The sequence below is a fragment of the Brienomyrus brachyistius genome, chromosome 19, assembly GCF_023856365.1.
Source record: "Brienomyrus brachyistius isolate T26 chromosome 19, BBRACH_0.4, whole genome shotgun sequence".
Lineage (NCBI taxonomy): Eukaryota > Metazoa > Chordata > Actinopteri > Osteoglossiformes > Mormyridae > Brienomyrus > Brienomyrus brachyistius.
Window position 1 is genome coordinate 19578546 of NC_064551.1, and position 15125 is coordinate 19593670.

Genomic DNA, 15125 nt, shown 5'->3' on the forward strand with positions numbered 1-15125 from the left:
CTGGGAGTGGGAGTGGTCACTTTTTGCAGATTGCACTGATTGACAAAAATGATCTTGAGTCATGCGACTCCGAATTATTTGTAAGTTTGCGTGTTACTCTGGCTTTTACAGAATCACTGTGCCATAATTTAACTGTCCAGGATTCAGAATTTACTCAAATATATTTAATAAGTGTCCTGTTTCCTACACAGTGTACCATGTTTGCATGGGAAGCATTTGAATGCATAATTGCTTGAATTTATTTTTTATTAGCAATAACGATGAAAATTATGTTAACCCCCCCCCCCGCCGAAAGGTGGCACACACATTCTGGCCTTGTGGCATGTCGATAAGAGGCTTGAGTGGGGAGGGAGTGACAGGAGGAGGAATGGTCATGTTCCTCCAGCAGCTGTGACCCAGAAAAAAGACGGGCATCATCCGGCTGTGCCAGTCCGTCCCTGTGCCCCTCTCCTGCATTGTTCTCACAGAGACACTTCAGCCCAGGCGCCACTAGAGGGCAGTGATACTGAATACAATGGAGTCTCTCTGCCGCCAGAGAGAATGAGGCTGATGGGAATTCTGTTATCAGAAGGGACAGGGAAAGGAAGCAGTGTGGGAACTGGTTTAAAAGCATTTACTTTCTTTTTAACTGCAGCCCAATCCCTCCTCTAAGCTAAGGCTCCGTTTCCATGGTAGTTGAAAATATGATGATAAAAACACTTTTGCAGATTCATGTCGCTTTATAAGAGGATCAGACTCCAAAAAGGTGTAAAATAAACGAATGACAGTTGCCAGGAGTTCCGGGAGTTTAAATTAACATTGTCTGCTAAGCTGAGAAAAAGAGTACAAATGTTTTAGCGTAACTTTGTCCAGCTATCGCGATCCTTGCAGTGTAACGGTTGCATATGCATAATAATGTTGATATTAATATTGCACGTCGTACAGCTTGAGGTTGACTTTTGCCGTATGGTACAGGATGTATTTATAGTTAACTATAGATGGTTGCCTTTTGCAGGATATTTATGCACTTGTATGCTGTGTGTCCATCTTCTGTTTCCAGTTCAGAAAGACGCTGGAGGGGTGGACGATTCGACAGCTGCCAGTCATTCTGAATATGGAGGTACGCGCTGCTAGCGAGGTGGTGGGTGTCAATGATTGATGATGTTTTAGTGGGACAAAGAACCTTACAAACTCCAGAGTTTAACAGTGGGTGGCTTGTGTTCCTGCCTTATTCAGGGTCCTTTCGGTGTTCTTGGGCAGTAACAGACTCGCGTAACAACTTCTTAGTCAAGGTCAGCGTATCAGTGGGTCCCTAACATTCTTCCCTTGTTGTTTGCGTTGGGCATTTTCTCTCAGGTCAGGTAATATGATGTCGCTCTGATTTTGCATTGTATTGGTATGCGGTGCTGCATTGCGATATAACCTCAGACTCACTGCAGTTTGCCGTGTTAATAGTTGTGTGTTTGCTGGTTTTCTGTATACGGCTCTGCTTTACACTCTGTGGCCATGATGTGAAGGTCAATGGTTCAAATCCCGTGGCCAGCAGAGTGATGTCGCTGTTGGGCTCCTGACAAGGCCCTTAATCTCCAATTCCTCAAGCAATGCTGGCTGATGTCTCTAATGTGTATCGCTTTGGAAAACAGCGTCTGCTATATAGATAAAAATGCCAAACTTGGCGATGGACCTGCAAACCCCAGAATAATTGTATGCTGTTTGAGAGACTTGGGTGGCAGTGAGTGGAGTAGGGCGCCCCCTAGCTGCTGTCAGAATTGGCTTAAATCCTGAGGGATGGAAAATGTTTGTTGCTTTGGCATAGGAAGTTTTTCGTATAATCTTTTCACCAGGTTCTCACGGGTAGGACCCCCCCCCCCCCACACACACACACGCATACATACATGCACACGCACACACACACGCACACACACACACGCACGCACCACCCCCCGAGAGCACTGGGGCATCCTAGATCTGGTTAAACATCATCCATCTCTTTGGTGAGGCTGCTCTGGAAATACCATTCAATCTGATTAATTTCTAATCTGATAATCCCTCAGCAGACATCTGGAGACTCGTGGCTCGTTACTGAATAGGAATTTAAGGATGCTGTGCCCTTTGAATCCCTCCATGTCTCGCAATGCACATTTTGGGATTAAAGTGATAGTCCTCTTTCAATTTCTTAATGAAGATTCAGAATCTAGATGATAAATAGCTGGGTTAACTTAGCTTAAGCATTTTAGTGCCTTCTGTGTAGCACAGTGTGCTAGAAATATGAGTTTTGTCACAGCTTAGTTTGGTAAACAGACGGTTCTGGGTTTGTGTCCCATCTGATGCCATGGTAAGAAAGCAGTGTGGCGGTCAAGTTCATGAGTTTTTAACCCACAGATCAAGGGAAATGGTATCAGCCCTGCCTTTGCCTTTGTGTGTGTGTGGTTCAGATTTCATGCCTATACATCATATTTTGTTCTTTTCTAACCTTGCTACAGCCTAGTTCATACTCCACTTTTTGGTCCACACACAATCGAGCACTGTGATATTCACATACTATACTGTATATGTTACTATATTATACTATATTTGTCTGTGTATGCATATGGTCACAGTCTGTGGATATAACAATGTTATTCCTCCAGACCAGCAGAGGGCACAATCCTAAAGCCTCTTCGTCTTCTTAGTCAGTAGGAAGCTTACGCATGAATCCATACACAGGAATACTTGTGCTTCTTCAATGATGGGTTATATACGTGTGGGAACCTCTGCATGTCCTCACTCAGCTGCTCATTGAAAGCATCCATAACTACAACTATTGTTCTTCTACTCTTTCTTCTTTGAACACCGCTCTGTGAAAGTCAGTGCTGCCACCTACTGGAAATACTTAGTCATGCTCTGTCTATTCTTTGCAGCCGGTGGACTTAGAGTTTCCCGTGTCCCCGGCTCTGTCAGGTATCTCCAGCGACAGCGATCTGATTTCCCTACTGTTGGACACGGACTCCCTGGCCGACGTGGACGATGGAATGGCCTCGGACGGGGACTCGCCGAACAAACCACCCCGCGGCTCTAGCCCCTCGCCGCTTCCCCTCCTGCCGGACGACTCCCTGGATGTGGAATCCAGCCGGGCCAGCAGGGCGGCGGTCTTCCCCAGTGCCCTGAGGCCGCGTGCGGGAAAGAAGGACTATTTGGAGAGGGCCAGCGAGCAGATCAGGCTGGCAGTGCAGAGGGAGGGGGAACAGGACTATCAGGCCGCCTTCTCCTTCTACCGCAGCGGTGTGGACCTGCTGCTCCAGGGCGTGCAAGGTACTGAAGACACCCAGTCTTCCACTAGTCCCCATGTGATATTAATGTGCTGGGTGGGGGTGTCTGAGATCTCCCCTGGACCACCTGCTTCCTGGGCCTGCCCCATTCCTGATCCTAGCTCCGAACTAGGAATATCCTGTTGTTGGGGGGGGGGGGCATTCCTGTAAAATTAGCGCTCAGGTTGGTTAGATTAAGTGCCGTGTCGCACTGCCTGCTGTAGTCAGCAATGTTCAGCAGTACTGTGGTGTTCAGGGCGTGTTCGGGCGCGTGCGGAATGCTGCCAGAGAGCTGGAATGATCAGTGAGCCGACTCGTGCTTCGCGATTTTTCCTGGATGGCCAGCAGGAGGCGACGTCCCTCCCTGTATCCAGTCAGATGGAGTCGCTGGACCGGAAAGGCAGGCAAGAATTAACAGACGTTTTCGTCTGCCGCACTTCCGTTAAACCCTCGTTTGCACTGGTGATGCCCTGGCTCTGTCAGATAAACGGGAGGCTTCCAGCCCCTGTGCTTTCAGATTCTAATATCCTGAGTTTTGTGTTGTTATGGGGCTGCACATCCTGACAAGATATCGGGGGACGACCATTACAGGCAGGATGAGATTGAGTTTTGATAAGTCACACTTTGAGGGATGTCTGCTGCTTTTAGTGAAATCACGGCCCCCCCCCCCCCCACACAGATGGCGAGCCCACCTTCCCACCTTCGATTAGTTGATGTATCTCTGTGTTCTGCACCTGCTGTTTCCCATGAATCTACATTTAAGGGCCCCTCACGGTGCCGCGAGGCGTGTTTGTGCTACGTCGCTGGTTAAGTCTTGCATGGCGTGTCGGAATATTTCCCAGCATTCCTGAGTTTGTTCACTTAGAATGATGTTGGTGTTTTAAATGTTCACCCTGATGAGAAACACTGTTTAGGGGGAGAAAATGGCAGCAGAACATCAAGTGTTTGTTTCGCTTGATTAACTGTTGTAGCACCTCGAGGGTTGTGGGTTCGAGCCCCGCGCCCCAGCCTGTTATCACACATTCTGAGAGTGCCGCTGCTGCACGGCATAATTACGGCTGCTGCAGCGTAACCTGCAGGAGAAACGTGCTCGTTCACCCTGACGCGTTAATTGGCCGCTTGTTTTCCTGTGTTGTTGTGCAAATAGTTTGGGGGGTAATGGGGGCTGTTGGAGGAGACGGAGCTGCTATCGTGCGTGGGCCGTCGGGGGCGTCCTCTCAAGGTCCATGCAGCCCTCCTCTCCTCTGCCCTGGGGGCTGCCTATGCCTGGGTGGGGGCTCCTTCTTGCTCTGGCTCTGCACTGTGTCGGTGCGCAGTGCGATTCTGCTCGGTTGGGGCCCATCTTGTTCACAGAACGGCGTCCTCTCACCGGCTCCCTGTAGAGAAGTTTGTTTTGCTGTACAGTCGCCTTACTTGGCGAGTCCTCTAGAAGGTCTGGTTTTAGGGGGGCTGTTCTTCACGCGTCCTCTGTGTGGTGACGAGGTTGACCCCCTGGCTGCACAGCCGGCTGCATACCTGCCAATCAGGAGTGGCTGATTGCAGTCTCCGTGTCCGTCCCCTGAGCTGGTACTGCCCCCTTTGTTATCTGTATTGGGTCTCCGATATAGATATTTGAGTTTTGGGTTGGGGGGGCTGATTTTCTATTCTGGTGCCGCAGGTGACCCCAGCCCCACGCGGAGGGAGGCGGTGAAGAAGAAGACAGCAGAGTACCTGATGCGGGCCGAGCATCTCTCCTCTCGGTACCTCCGAGACGGATCCCAGGTGGGATGCGGCTCCAGCCTGGTCAGTCTCACCCTGCGGCAGTGAAAAATCCAAATGGATAAATACCCAAAAGCTTGTGTTATTTATTTAATTATAACTAATTGTGATGCATTTAGAATAAAATAAAAATAATAATAAAAGCAATAATTATATTATGAAATAGTCTCTGGGGGTCAGCTGTCACTGTGAGTGAGTGAAAGTCATTCTTTGTCATTGATTTTTTGAGTCTGTAAATCTGTGTGTTTTTGGTTTAATTTCACATTCTTGGGAAGCAGACAGATGGCATGCTTTCTGTCCCCCGCAGGCCACCGTACTGTGATAAAAATCACAGTTTCTCAGGGGTGCTGTGACGAGCCCTCACTCCGTTAAAGGGCCGGACTCCGCATGTGTGTCAGGCCACAGCCTAGTGAGGGTTTATGGTAGAGTTTGAAACGAGCGGTGATAAATTGTTTTTAACCATCTGGGATTCAGCGGTAGGGCTATGCGGTAGCTCAGTCAGTAGCTCTGTGAACTCCACACCTCTGAGGTTCCTGTCTGGGGTGTTAAGCCTGCGTGAGCCCTATGCTGCGTGGGATAGGCTCCCCCCTATCGCCAATGACCCGGATCAGGAAAAGCTATCAGAAGAAGGACAGATGACTGATTACTGTACTGTGCTGTACCTACTACTGACAAGGCTAGCTACAGCATTAGCATTAGCCTGGGGCTTTATGCCGCGAGGGAAAACGTGTGAGAAAGGAAGATCGTAAAGGGCCCTCCGGCCTCGTGTAGCCGCCTGAGATCGGGTGCGGGGGCCTCAAGCTCTCCTGCACCGGGGCCATGATTGATGTGTGATCTTTGATGCCCTCTGCCAGGCCCCGGGGGCGCTGGGTTCAAGGCCCACCTGGAAGCAGAGGAACCCCACAGAGGAGCTGAAGATCTTTGGGGTCCTCGGGGTGATCGACAAGGTGAGTCTTGAGGGTGTTGGAGGGGGCAGGAGCCTGGCCTTTGAAGTCGGGGTCGGAGTGGGGGTGCTGAATAGAAGAAAGGGACCTTTTATCTAAGCAGATCTTGTAAGGTCACGCGAAGTGTGTGGGGCAGAAAGGTCAAGCCCAGGGTTGTGATGATTTATTCAGCGCTGCGTCTCTGTGAGTCTTCATCGCTCGTTAATACTTCACGCCAGCCAAATGAATTAATGTGGGCGCCGAGCGTCTGCAGGCCCACTTCCTGTCCCGCCGTGACTGTTTCAAGGGGGTAGATCTCCGTGAACTCGAGTCAGTGGTAGGTCTGTGTCGGGGTAAGGGAGTAAGCCCCCCCCCAGGGGGATTCCCAATCGGTTATCCATCAAGACCATCAGCAGGCACCAGATGGGAGGTGAGCCCTTCACATCAGGTCCTCCGTTTTAGGTACGACATCTACAGCTCTTCCTGTAAGTGTCTGTGTGGCTCAGCCAGTTTTGGATGCGGTACTTGTCATTGGAAGGTTGTTGATTCCAATCCCAGAGTCAGAGTGATTTCGACTTTGGGTCCTTAGGCCCTTATGTTTCTCAAAAATATGCATCGCTTTGGAAAAAAGCATGTGCTGAATAAATGAATGGATGGTCGAGAGAAGGTCCTGTCGGGGTTTATTGACAGTCAGATGGCTTCCACTGGCAGCTGACATCCCCCAGCGATGCACGCATAACATACCGCTAACCTCACGCCTGCCTCATCCCGGGCTGGCGGCCGGATCTGCGGTGAGCCGTTTCCCGCTTCTGGGCAAATTAAAACGTGGCCAAGCTCTCTGTCTGATTGGCCGCTGGGGCCACGGCGAGCTGAGAGCCGGGTCGGCCTCCCGCGTTTCCCTGGAGATCAGGACTCCATCCAATCGCCCGACCCCATGGCAGAGCACATGCTAGAGTGGGAACCGATCCAATACCCAGGGCATCTACAAGATCAGCTTTGGGTCCAGTACCATTAAAACGTGGACCATGGGCTTGCGTTCCTCCAGTCCATACAATCCCCTCCCAGGTGGATAAATAGTCATCTGCGCAAATGTCTGAAAAAGACTTTACAAGAGTAAATTCTAAATCAATAACAATGAAAGCCCGATGGGAATTGTAGTATTTAAAAGGAATTGTAATAGCAAGTATTAAAAAAATGATATTGAAATCAATTTTGCCAGTGGAAGCGTTCTTATACCTTCTATGTGTTTGGTTGTTACTCTTGATGTGATTTCATTGGCTGATGCAGTCGATTGTGATGGTTTGAGTCGATGTAGAGAATACCCTGTGTTTGGGAGGTTTCTCTCTGAGCGAATTTCATCACTGACAGATCTGAAGCATCCGGAAGCGCGGATAGGAGCATAACGTTCCTTCAGCCACACACTGCAAAAGCTTCGGCCTCGTCTGCGCTCAGCGGTCATGGATGCCACAGTCTGTCCCTGGCCTGGAAGCTTCTGGATGGTGGCCCGTTTCCTTGGGTTTTCACACCGCGGACAGAAACCGAGCTGCGGCCACATGACCGCGTTTCCGTCACGGCTCGCGGTATATTGTTTTTTTTTTGGTGACTTTTTTTGCAAGCCCCCCCCTTCCCTGTATTTGCACAGGGACTTTCTCACGCCCTCCCCAGCCAGTGACTTTGCTTTTCTGTCACGGTAATGATCTCATGTTTTAACAAGCCCCCCCATTTCCCGGCAGGTGAAATCAGTTCACGCCGTGAGAAAAATGGGACCCCCTTCTGGCTCCCGGCTGCCCCGTCCCAGCGGGGGGGGCGGCCCGCGGGCTCACATGCCCACCGACACACACGCTGCCTCCTGGTGGCCTTGGAGCACGCGTGGCTCCTCTGGCTCTCCCTGCGGGCGTCCCCCCGGTGACGGGCCGGTCCTCGCCGTCTGCCGGCTTTCGGCAGGACTTCTTCAGTCTGTTCGCCCGGACCGGGGCCGCGGCAGATGGCGGGACCCTCGGACTTCCACCGGGCCCGAGGGCCTCTCACTTCCTTCCTATTTATTTATTTCCTTCTGCCCGAGTGTTTTGATGAAGACTCAGCGGTGCAGAAGAAGCTCTTCTGTCGCGGGGGCGGGGGGGGCGGTGAGGAGCCCGTGCTCACCGTGCCCGCTTCCCGCTGGTGGACCGGAGCTGAGGGACTGGATGAGCGGGGGGGGGAGTGCTGCCGGGCTGTGGGGAGAAGCTGGACTCCGACTCGCCTCTCCAAGCCCGGTCCAGCTCTGCCCTTGGCGGGGGTGTGGTAGTGGCAGCGACTCCGTGTCATGTGACCTCTCCGATCTCATGTACTGTCTCTTGCTCTTTATGGTGCTTTTTTTTTTAAAAAAAAAAAAAACATTTTGCCTGTAATTAACTCCTGTTCCATAAGACAAAGTGATCATAGTGATCATTTTTTAAAATACTGCTAATTTATTTAGCCGACGCCTTTATCCAAAGTGGTGGACGTTTCTGAGAAAGCAAACCATGGAGCAACTGGGCGTTAAGTGCCTTGCTGAAGGACCCAGTGGTGAAATCATTCTGCCCATCATGCGATTTGAACCAGCACCTTTAATGCTATTTTTGGGTTCATTTATAGTACATGCTTTTGCATGATCTGTGTTTCAGGAATTTTAAAGCCAAATTCTTACCTTTAAAGGCTGGTTCATTCTCCTCTGCAGGTGTATACGCAGACGTGTCCGGGTGTTTGCGCGTATGTGGAGAACTATGAACCAGCCTTAATAAACCTGAAATCATAGCGCAGTCCTGGATCCAAGGGGGCCTTTCAAGTCCTGCAGGATCAGAGCTGCCCCCCCCATATTCACCCAACTGACCATGCAGTGTTTAAGCATCTTTTTACTCCAAGCAAAAGCCAAAAGACACAGTTGATAAATTCATATTTCTCTTATTATGCAAGAAAGCCTTTTAATGACTTTTGTCTCTTTCCTAAACTTTTTTTTGCCCAACAGGACTTTTTTTTTCCTCTCTTCATCCAGCCAGATACTTTGGTTAGCCTGTCTCTGTCGGGGCACTGCAGCAGGACGCCCCCTAGAGTCTCGAACCTGCAACTCTGGAGTCCACCTTCTATTTCGCAATACCTGCAGCCTTGTTTGTCATGTAAGGTGAAGCTAGGTGTCCTCTGTTGCTTAAATATGGACGAGCAGCTGTGCTATTTTAACCTGAGAGACTTAGTGATTCGTAGGGGGTGGGGGGGGGGGATTGCTCTGCTCTCTAGGGTGCTGGAGCAATGCGTGCCCCCCCACCTCCGTCAGGGACAGCCCTCCTTCAAGATGGAGAACAGCTGCTCAGTGGTGACCTGCCCATTTCTGTCCCCCGGCCCCCCTCCCACACGTGGCGGTATTACGGAGCCGCGGCCCCGGGACAGATGGAGGGCCCTCGCTGGCCCCGTGTTTGTGCTTTAATTATATTAGCGCCACGGCTGCCTGGCTCACCGATGAATGTTTATCTACGGAAAGATCCATTATCATTTAGCCAACACCTGTTCGGGAGAAGGCCGAGGTCAGGGATCAGGCTGTGAGACAAGCGGGTGGAGTTGCTGCAGCCAGCAGAGGGCGCCCTCTTCTCTGAGGTTGGGGGGGGGGGTCCTCTCTCTGTACTTGCCATGGGTGTGTTTAAGGTGTCTGCGCAGTTTTCAAATTGGAATAAAAAGTATTAAAATGGGACTGTTAGAGGAAATAATCAGCAAAATAAGTGGCAGATAGGGCGGACTTTAGAGTAAATACCAAAAACTAAAAATATTTTTCTCAGATGCAGGTTTCTGTGCTGACTTTGATTTTTAGATGGTGTTTAATGCCTGTACACTGTCAGAGGAAGGGTACAACCGTAGTACAGTTTTATTCCCCGAGGTACAGACAATATTAATGTACCCTCAAGATACCTGCAGCTAGGGTCCAACTGGCAGACCCTTGAGGGTGCAGCCCCAGAGACAAGCAATTGTACCCTTAAAGGTACAGACTGGTACTTTTTGGACAGTGTAGGTTCTTATTCAAAGTCAGTAGCTGAGTGATTGCAAACATTTATTCTTTATGCTTTTGTATGTGGTTCAGTTTCTGTACTCAGGGGTTAGGGTCATTTGTGGCATTTGCACAATAGGCTGATAAATTGATCTGAAAGGAAACGTGCCTTCATGATCTCAGCTGGAAGCAGGATTTAAAAGTAACAACAAAGGGAGAAGTAACCCTTAGTAATGGAGGTGCTGGTGAAGTTGTCAGTGAGACATCTGAAGGGGGTGGAGTGCAGGCATGGTGGGAGCTGTTCCCCCCTCCTCCGTGTGCGGAGTGTCTGTGGCAGAAAGGTCGCGCTCCATACATGTCTCTTTGAACATCTAGGGTTGGTGAGTGAGGCGCACAGCCCACAGGCTGCGCTGCCTCTCTCAGCCCTTCCTGCTGCCCCGCTTCGATCTGGGGGGGCAGGTTAGCTGTGGGCTGTGCTCTTGGGGGAGAGTCAAATAGGAAGTTTAGTGAAAAGGGTTAAATCAGACTGAATGAAATGGATGACAAATTGTAGAATGACTGCTTTAACTTTGCTTCAGACTCAGGTTTTCTAGTGTCTGTTTTCACTGGTAAGCAGTTAAAATTGGACTGAATTTGATATCAGTCTTGCTTGTCATTCTCAGCTCCCCTGGTGTTGATCCACCTTTATTCTTCTGTCGTATTTATTCATGTAGTGCTATTATTGTAATTTCTGTGCTTTTATATGTTTATGTGCTTACCGGCCTGTTCTTGTGTGAACGGTATTATAAACAGATGATTGCACAAAAATGAAGTGGATGGGTTTGTGTTTTTTTTCCAGCTTCCGTTTTGCTTGCCGGTTCCGACTTGAATCTGGGATTTTTTTCCGGTCAGATCAGAACTCGCCCGATGATTGTTGAAGGGCCCTGTTGTCCAGTTACCTACTTTGAGTCGTTTGGGGCCCCAGCATGACTGTAGGGCCCCATGGGTGGTTAGGAGAGCTGTAGCTACACACGGGTGAAGGGGAGAAAAAAACCGGCTGTGATTCGGTAACTTCGGCTGTGATTCGGTAAATTCAGCTGTGATTCGGTAAATTCGGCTGTGATTCGGTAAATTCGGCTGTGTCAGGTACTGCAAGCTTCGGTTATGCTCGTAGGATTTGTCTCTAACCCTCTGCAGTGTTGTCACTTTACTCATTTTCGTTTTTTTAAGGACCTTAAACGATGTCATTATGAAATTGTCTCATTTGAAGGTAACCCAGATGCCTCGTATTGCTGACTCTACATAAATTCTCAGCCGTACGGTCAAGTCTTTACAGCCCGAATGGTTCGTGCGCAGACTTTGCTGATGGCTGTTAAATACAGCTGTACAAAATGTCCTCATTCTGACAGTTATTATTATTTTTTTTAATGGTTACGTTTACTTGGATGCGCGTAATGGTGAAATATTCATGTGAAAACACTCGGTTTCCTTTTCAGGTTTTGCTGGTCATGGACAAAAGGACACAGGAGACCTTTATTCTCAAGGTAAGTTTTGTATTTATCGCTATTCTTCTCATCAGTTTAATAATCAGTTACATTATGAGGACATAATGAGTGATGTATTGTCATTTAGTATGCAGGATGGTGTGCTTTGGTTTTCTCACTCTGCTTGTGGTTTAATAGCGATGTCTTTGTCCCTGTAAGGTGACAGCCAGCCGCCAGTCAGATGACTTAGTTTGCGAAAGTCCCTGCTAAACACATTGACCCATGTAATTGATTTTAATGGCGGCTCCGTGGCATCTCCCGAGCGCTGGATGCCAGCCAGATGCCATCATCGTACCCCCCCCCCCCAGGGGACTCCGGGGCCGTTGAGCCGGAGATGAGACCCTCTGTCTGAAGTAGAGAGTAACAAGAATAGATGAGTTTGCTTGATGAACGGGGGGGCGGGGGGGGGGGGGCGGTCGCGAGGACACGTCTGACCTTTCCGTTCCCCGTCAGGGCCTGAGGAAAAGCAGCGAATGCGGCTGGAACAAAAAGACCATCATCCCCCGCTGTGTGCCTAACATGGTGCGTCTCCACAAGTCCATCGTCTCGGAAGACACCGTCTTCCTGGTGCTGCAGCTTGCTGAGGGTAAGTCCTCCACTTCCTCATTGTGAAGCTCTCCCCCCCCCCCACCTTCATTCATCCCTTTTATCCCACCTCCCCTACCTGGTGCTCTTTACCTTTTATTTTTCCATGTCTTTATTATTCGAGTTTGTTTCTTCCCCCCCTCCGCGCCTCCATTACCCCGGGGGTCTCAGGTACCACTCCGTCACTGAGGGAGGGGCCGGCGGGGCGGTGAGGAGAAAGGCTAGCGCCGGTGGGCTTTTGTCTGTGCGGGGCTCCGCCGCTCCTTCCAGCCACGGCAGCTTTTACCTGGGGGGGGGGGGGGGCGGACTGTCTGCCAGCACGGCCCCGGTTTCTAAGTGTCTCACACTGTTCACCACTTTTGTCCACCGTTATGGCTCCTCCAGCTCATGGCGGGGGGGCAGGGGGGGGCCGCTGTACGCCTGAAACGCACACTGCGCGTGTGAAGGTTAAAACCCGCGTGAGCCCCGCACGGGGACGACTCGAGCCGCATCATTTACGTGCGCTAAGTGACAGATAGCTAACCTCCGACTTTTTCTATCATCAGTGACTTCCTCTTGTTATTATTCTTGGTTTTTTTCCCTCCGCAATATGAAATTGGACATTTGTGCTCATTCAGATCGCCAACCTCCAGAAAGCCTGCATTTTTTATTTCCGAAACATCAACCTGTTCCGCCCAGCTGTTGGCAGATGTGCACAAAACCGATTAACATTTTTCAGATTCTGTCCGACGTTTGAACTGAAACGGAGACTGATGACACCTGAGACTGAAATGCTCCTGATAACAGAATCCGGATCAATAGTTTTTATAAATTATGAATGTGTTGCCAGACCATATGTTCTTTACATCAACGAACAGCGCCATGCCGTTGATGCAGAAAGGTCAAATTCGATTTCAAGTTGCGCCATTCGCATCGATACCGTCAGTGAGAAGAAATACAAATAAAATAAGCAATGTAATGCATTATTAATTAGATGGTGCAGGCGTCAGTCATTAATCTTTCGTTTATGGTTATAGAGCACAATACCGGGCGAATAGCGTTTAGATTTTTGTGTTGTATGTAGAATCACAGCAGTAGGTTGAAACATCAGAAATAAAATATGGGAATAGAAATGGGTTTTTTTTTTTCTTATAAAGAATTTGCTGTTGGACTTTTTAGTGTTAAGTAATAAGTTGTTTCTTAGACGTTTAATTGAATATAAATATAACCTGTATGATACCTGCCGCCTGTCTGTTATGCCCTGACCTTCCCTGCATCCCCCTGGTTTGGCCTGGCTGGCAGTTTGATGAAGGGACTCTTGTTTCACTAGCAGTGTTCGACCAGTGTGATGAATCTGCCTCCATTTCCCGGCACACTAGTGAGCTGCCTCTGTCTACCGTTGACGACCCAAGCGACCTCACTTTCAGGCCCTTGTCCTCAGCCATGCTACTGGTAGAGAGCTAACTGCCACCCCCGTCACGCTCCAGCTGCCGGGGTGGGATGGACGCCATCATGGCTCATCTGCCTTGTGTCATTGGCCAACAAGGCTTCCTCGTCGTTGCTAGATTTACTGCTGACCTTTAGTTCTTCAGCAAACGCTTTTCTGCGTCTCATCCAGGTATTAAACTTGTCGGATCTTGATGCCCCTGGTAACCATATAGCTGGAATTTCCAGGACATTCCTTTTTGTCTGTGGGTCTTCAGACTTGATCGTTGTAGGATCCGTTCCTCTTATGACCCTTCCCCTTCCTCTTTTACCTTCACCTCTTACAAGCATTTCGGCCCTCGCTCATGCCCTGGGTCCACCCACAATATGCCCCAAATAAGATGGCTCAGCTAGGTACGTAGCGGAATAATTTCGCCGAAGCATCTCGCTCAAGGGTACCAAGTCCGTACCTCCCATGGGTCTTGAATCAGCAGCTTTAGGTCCAAGTGCTTAACTGCTATGCTGCACTCATAAGTCCTTGATGGGACGCTGCTGCCCCTCCTCAGAGTTTATATACCAAGAATACACCACCAGCTGGGGGTGGGTGGGGTTAGGGTTGTAAAATTTTAATGGAAACTATTAGCATCCATCCATTCGTTTTCAACAACCGCTTATTCAATACAGTTGCAGAGAACCAGAAGCCAAACCCAGGAAACATATGATACGAGGTAGGGAACTCCTCTGCAGGGATGCCAGTCCATTGCTGGACATCCACAGACATACTCACGGGCGCTATGGGCAATTTTGAGGTCCCCGTTCACCTAGCCAAATTGCGGGATTGTGGGAGGAAACTGGAGTCCCAAGAGGAAGCCAGGAAGCTCAGGGAGCACATGTGAAGTCCAGAGTGCCACCATGATAAATGTATTATTCAGGCTCTGATGAAGATGTCAGCTGAGCATGTAAGCAATGCAAGATGATATCGATGCTTTGGCATGGCTGGGGTCGGCTTGCTTTTGGAGAGCCTCAGACACACTCCCATAATTCCTCTGCCAATAGTGGATATAGCGATATACGAGACACGATATTGGGTTCACGAGAACGAGACGATATTTTAACAATATTTTAAGGAAACCATGAAAGAGGAAATGTATTACTGGAAAGCAGCGTTTTATTTTATTCATTTGAAAGACAAAAATGCTAAATAATGCAGATGTACGGTGAAATGTGTTAAACAATCACCATCATCATATGCAGTAAAGAACAGAACAAATATCTAGCACCATAAAATATTTCACTACAAACTCAAATGACATGCTTCTCTCCTATTTGACTTCTCAATTGAACATAAAATAGAATATAAACAAAACAATATAAATAACAAACATAAAACATTTTTTTTAATGTGCAGTGAATTTAAGTAAAGAGCTCTGATGGTGCTGAAAATGGCTCTGCGTAGCAGTAGCGTTAGCCGCTGTGTACGGTATTATTTTCCAGCAATGCTTACAGATGGTTTGTGTTCTGTCTGTCAGCCTTTCGCCGTTTATACTCAAAATGCTGCCACGCAAAACGTTTAAAGGTGTCTGAGGCATCTGCTATGGTAAGTTTGTCAGAAGCCGACATTCTTACAGCGGCTGATTTGCAGCGCCTTCGCGAGACCGCTTTTCCCTCCGACGAGAAA

At 49.1% G+C, this 15125-nt stretch overlaps 1 protein-coding gene across 4 annotated transcripts in view; it reads left to right on the forward strand.

Annotated features, from left to right (window-relative positions):
- Window positions 1-15125, forward strand: part of rps6kc1 (ribosomal protein S6 kinase polypeptide 1) — a 45253-nt gene that overhangs the window by 9330 nt on the left and 20798 nt on the right. For 2 of the 4 annotated variants that reach the window (XM_048985391.1, XM_048985394.1), the window contains exons 6-11: window positions 1040-1099; window positions 2920-3270; window positions 4924-5048; window positions 5879-5971; window positions 11411-11458; window positions 11912-12044. In XM_048985391.1, coding sequence (XP_048841348.1) covers window positions 1040-1099; window positions 2920-3270; window positions 4924-5048; window positions 5879-5971; window positions 11411-11458; window positions 11912-12044 — 810 coding nt within the window. Of the gene's footprint in view, window positions 1-1039; window positions 1100-2879; window positions 3271-4923; window positions 5049-5878; window positions 5972-11410; window positions 11459-11911; window positions 12045-15125 lie in introns of all 4 variants that reach the window. The other 2 variants (XM_048985392.1, XM_048985393.1) reach the window with 2 other exon arrangements.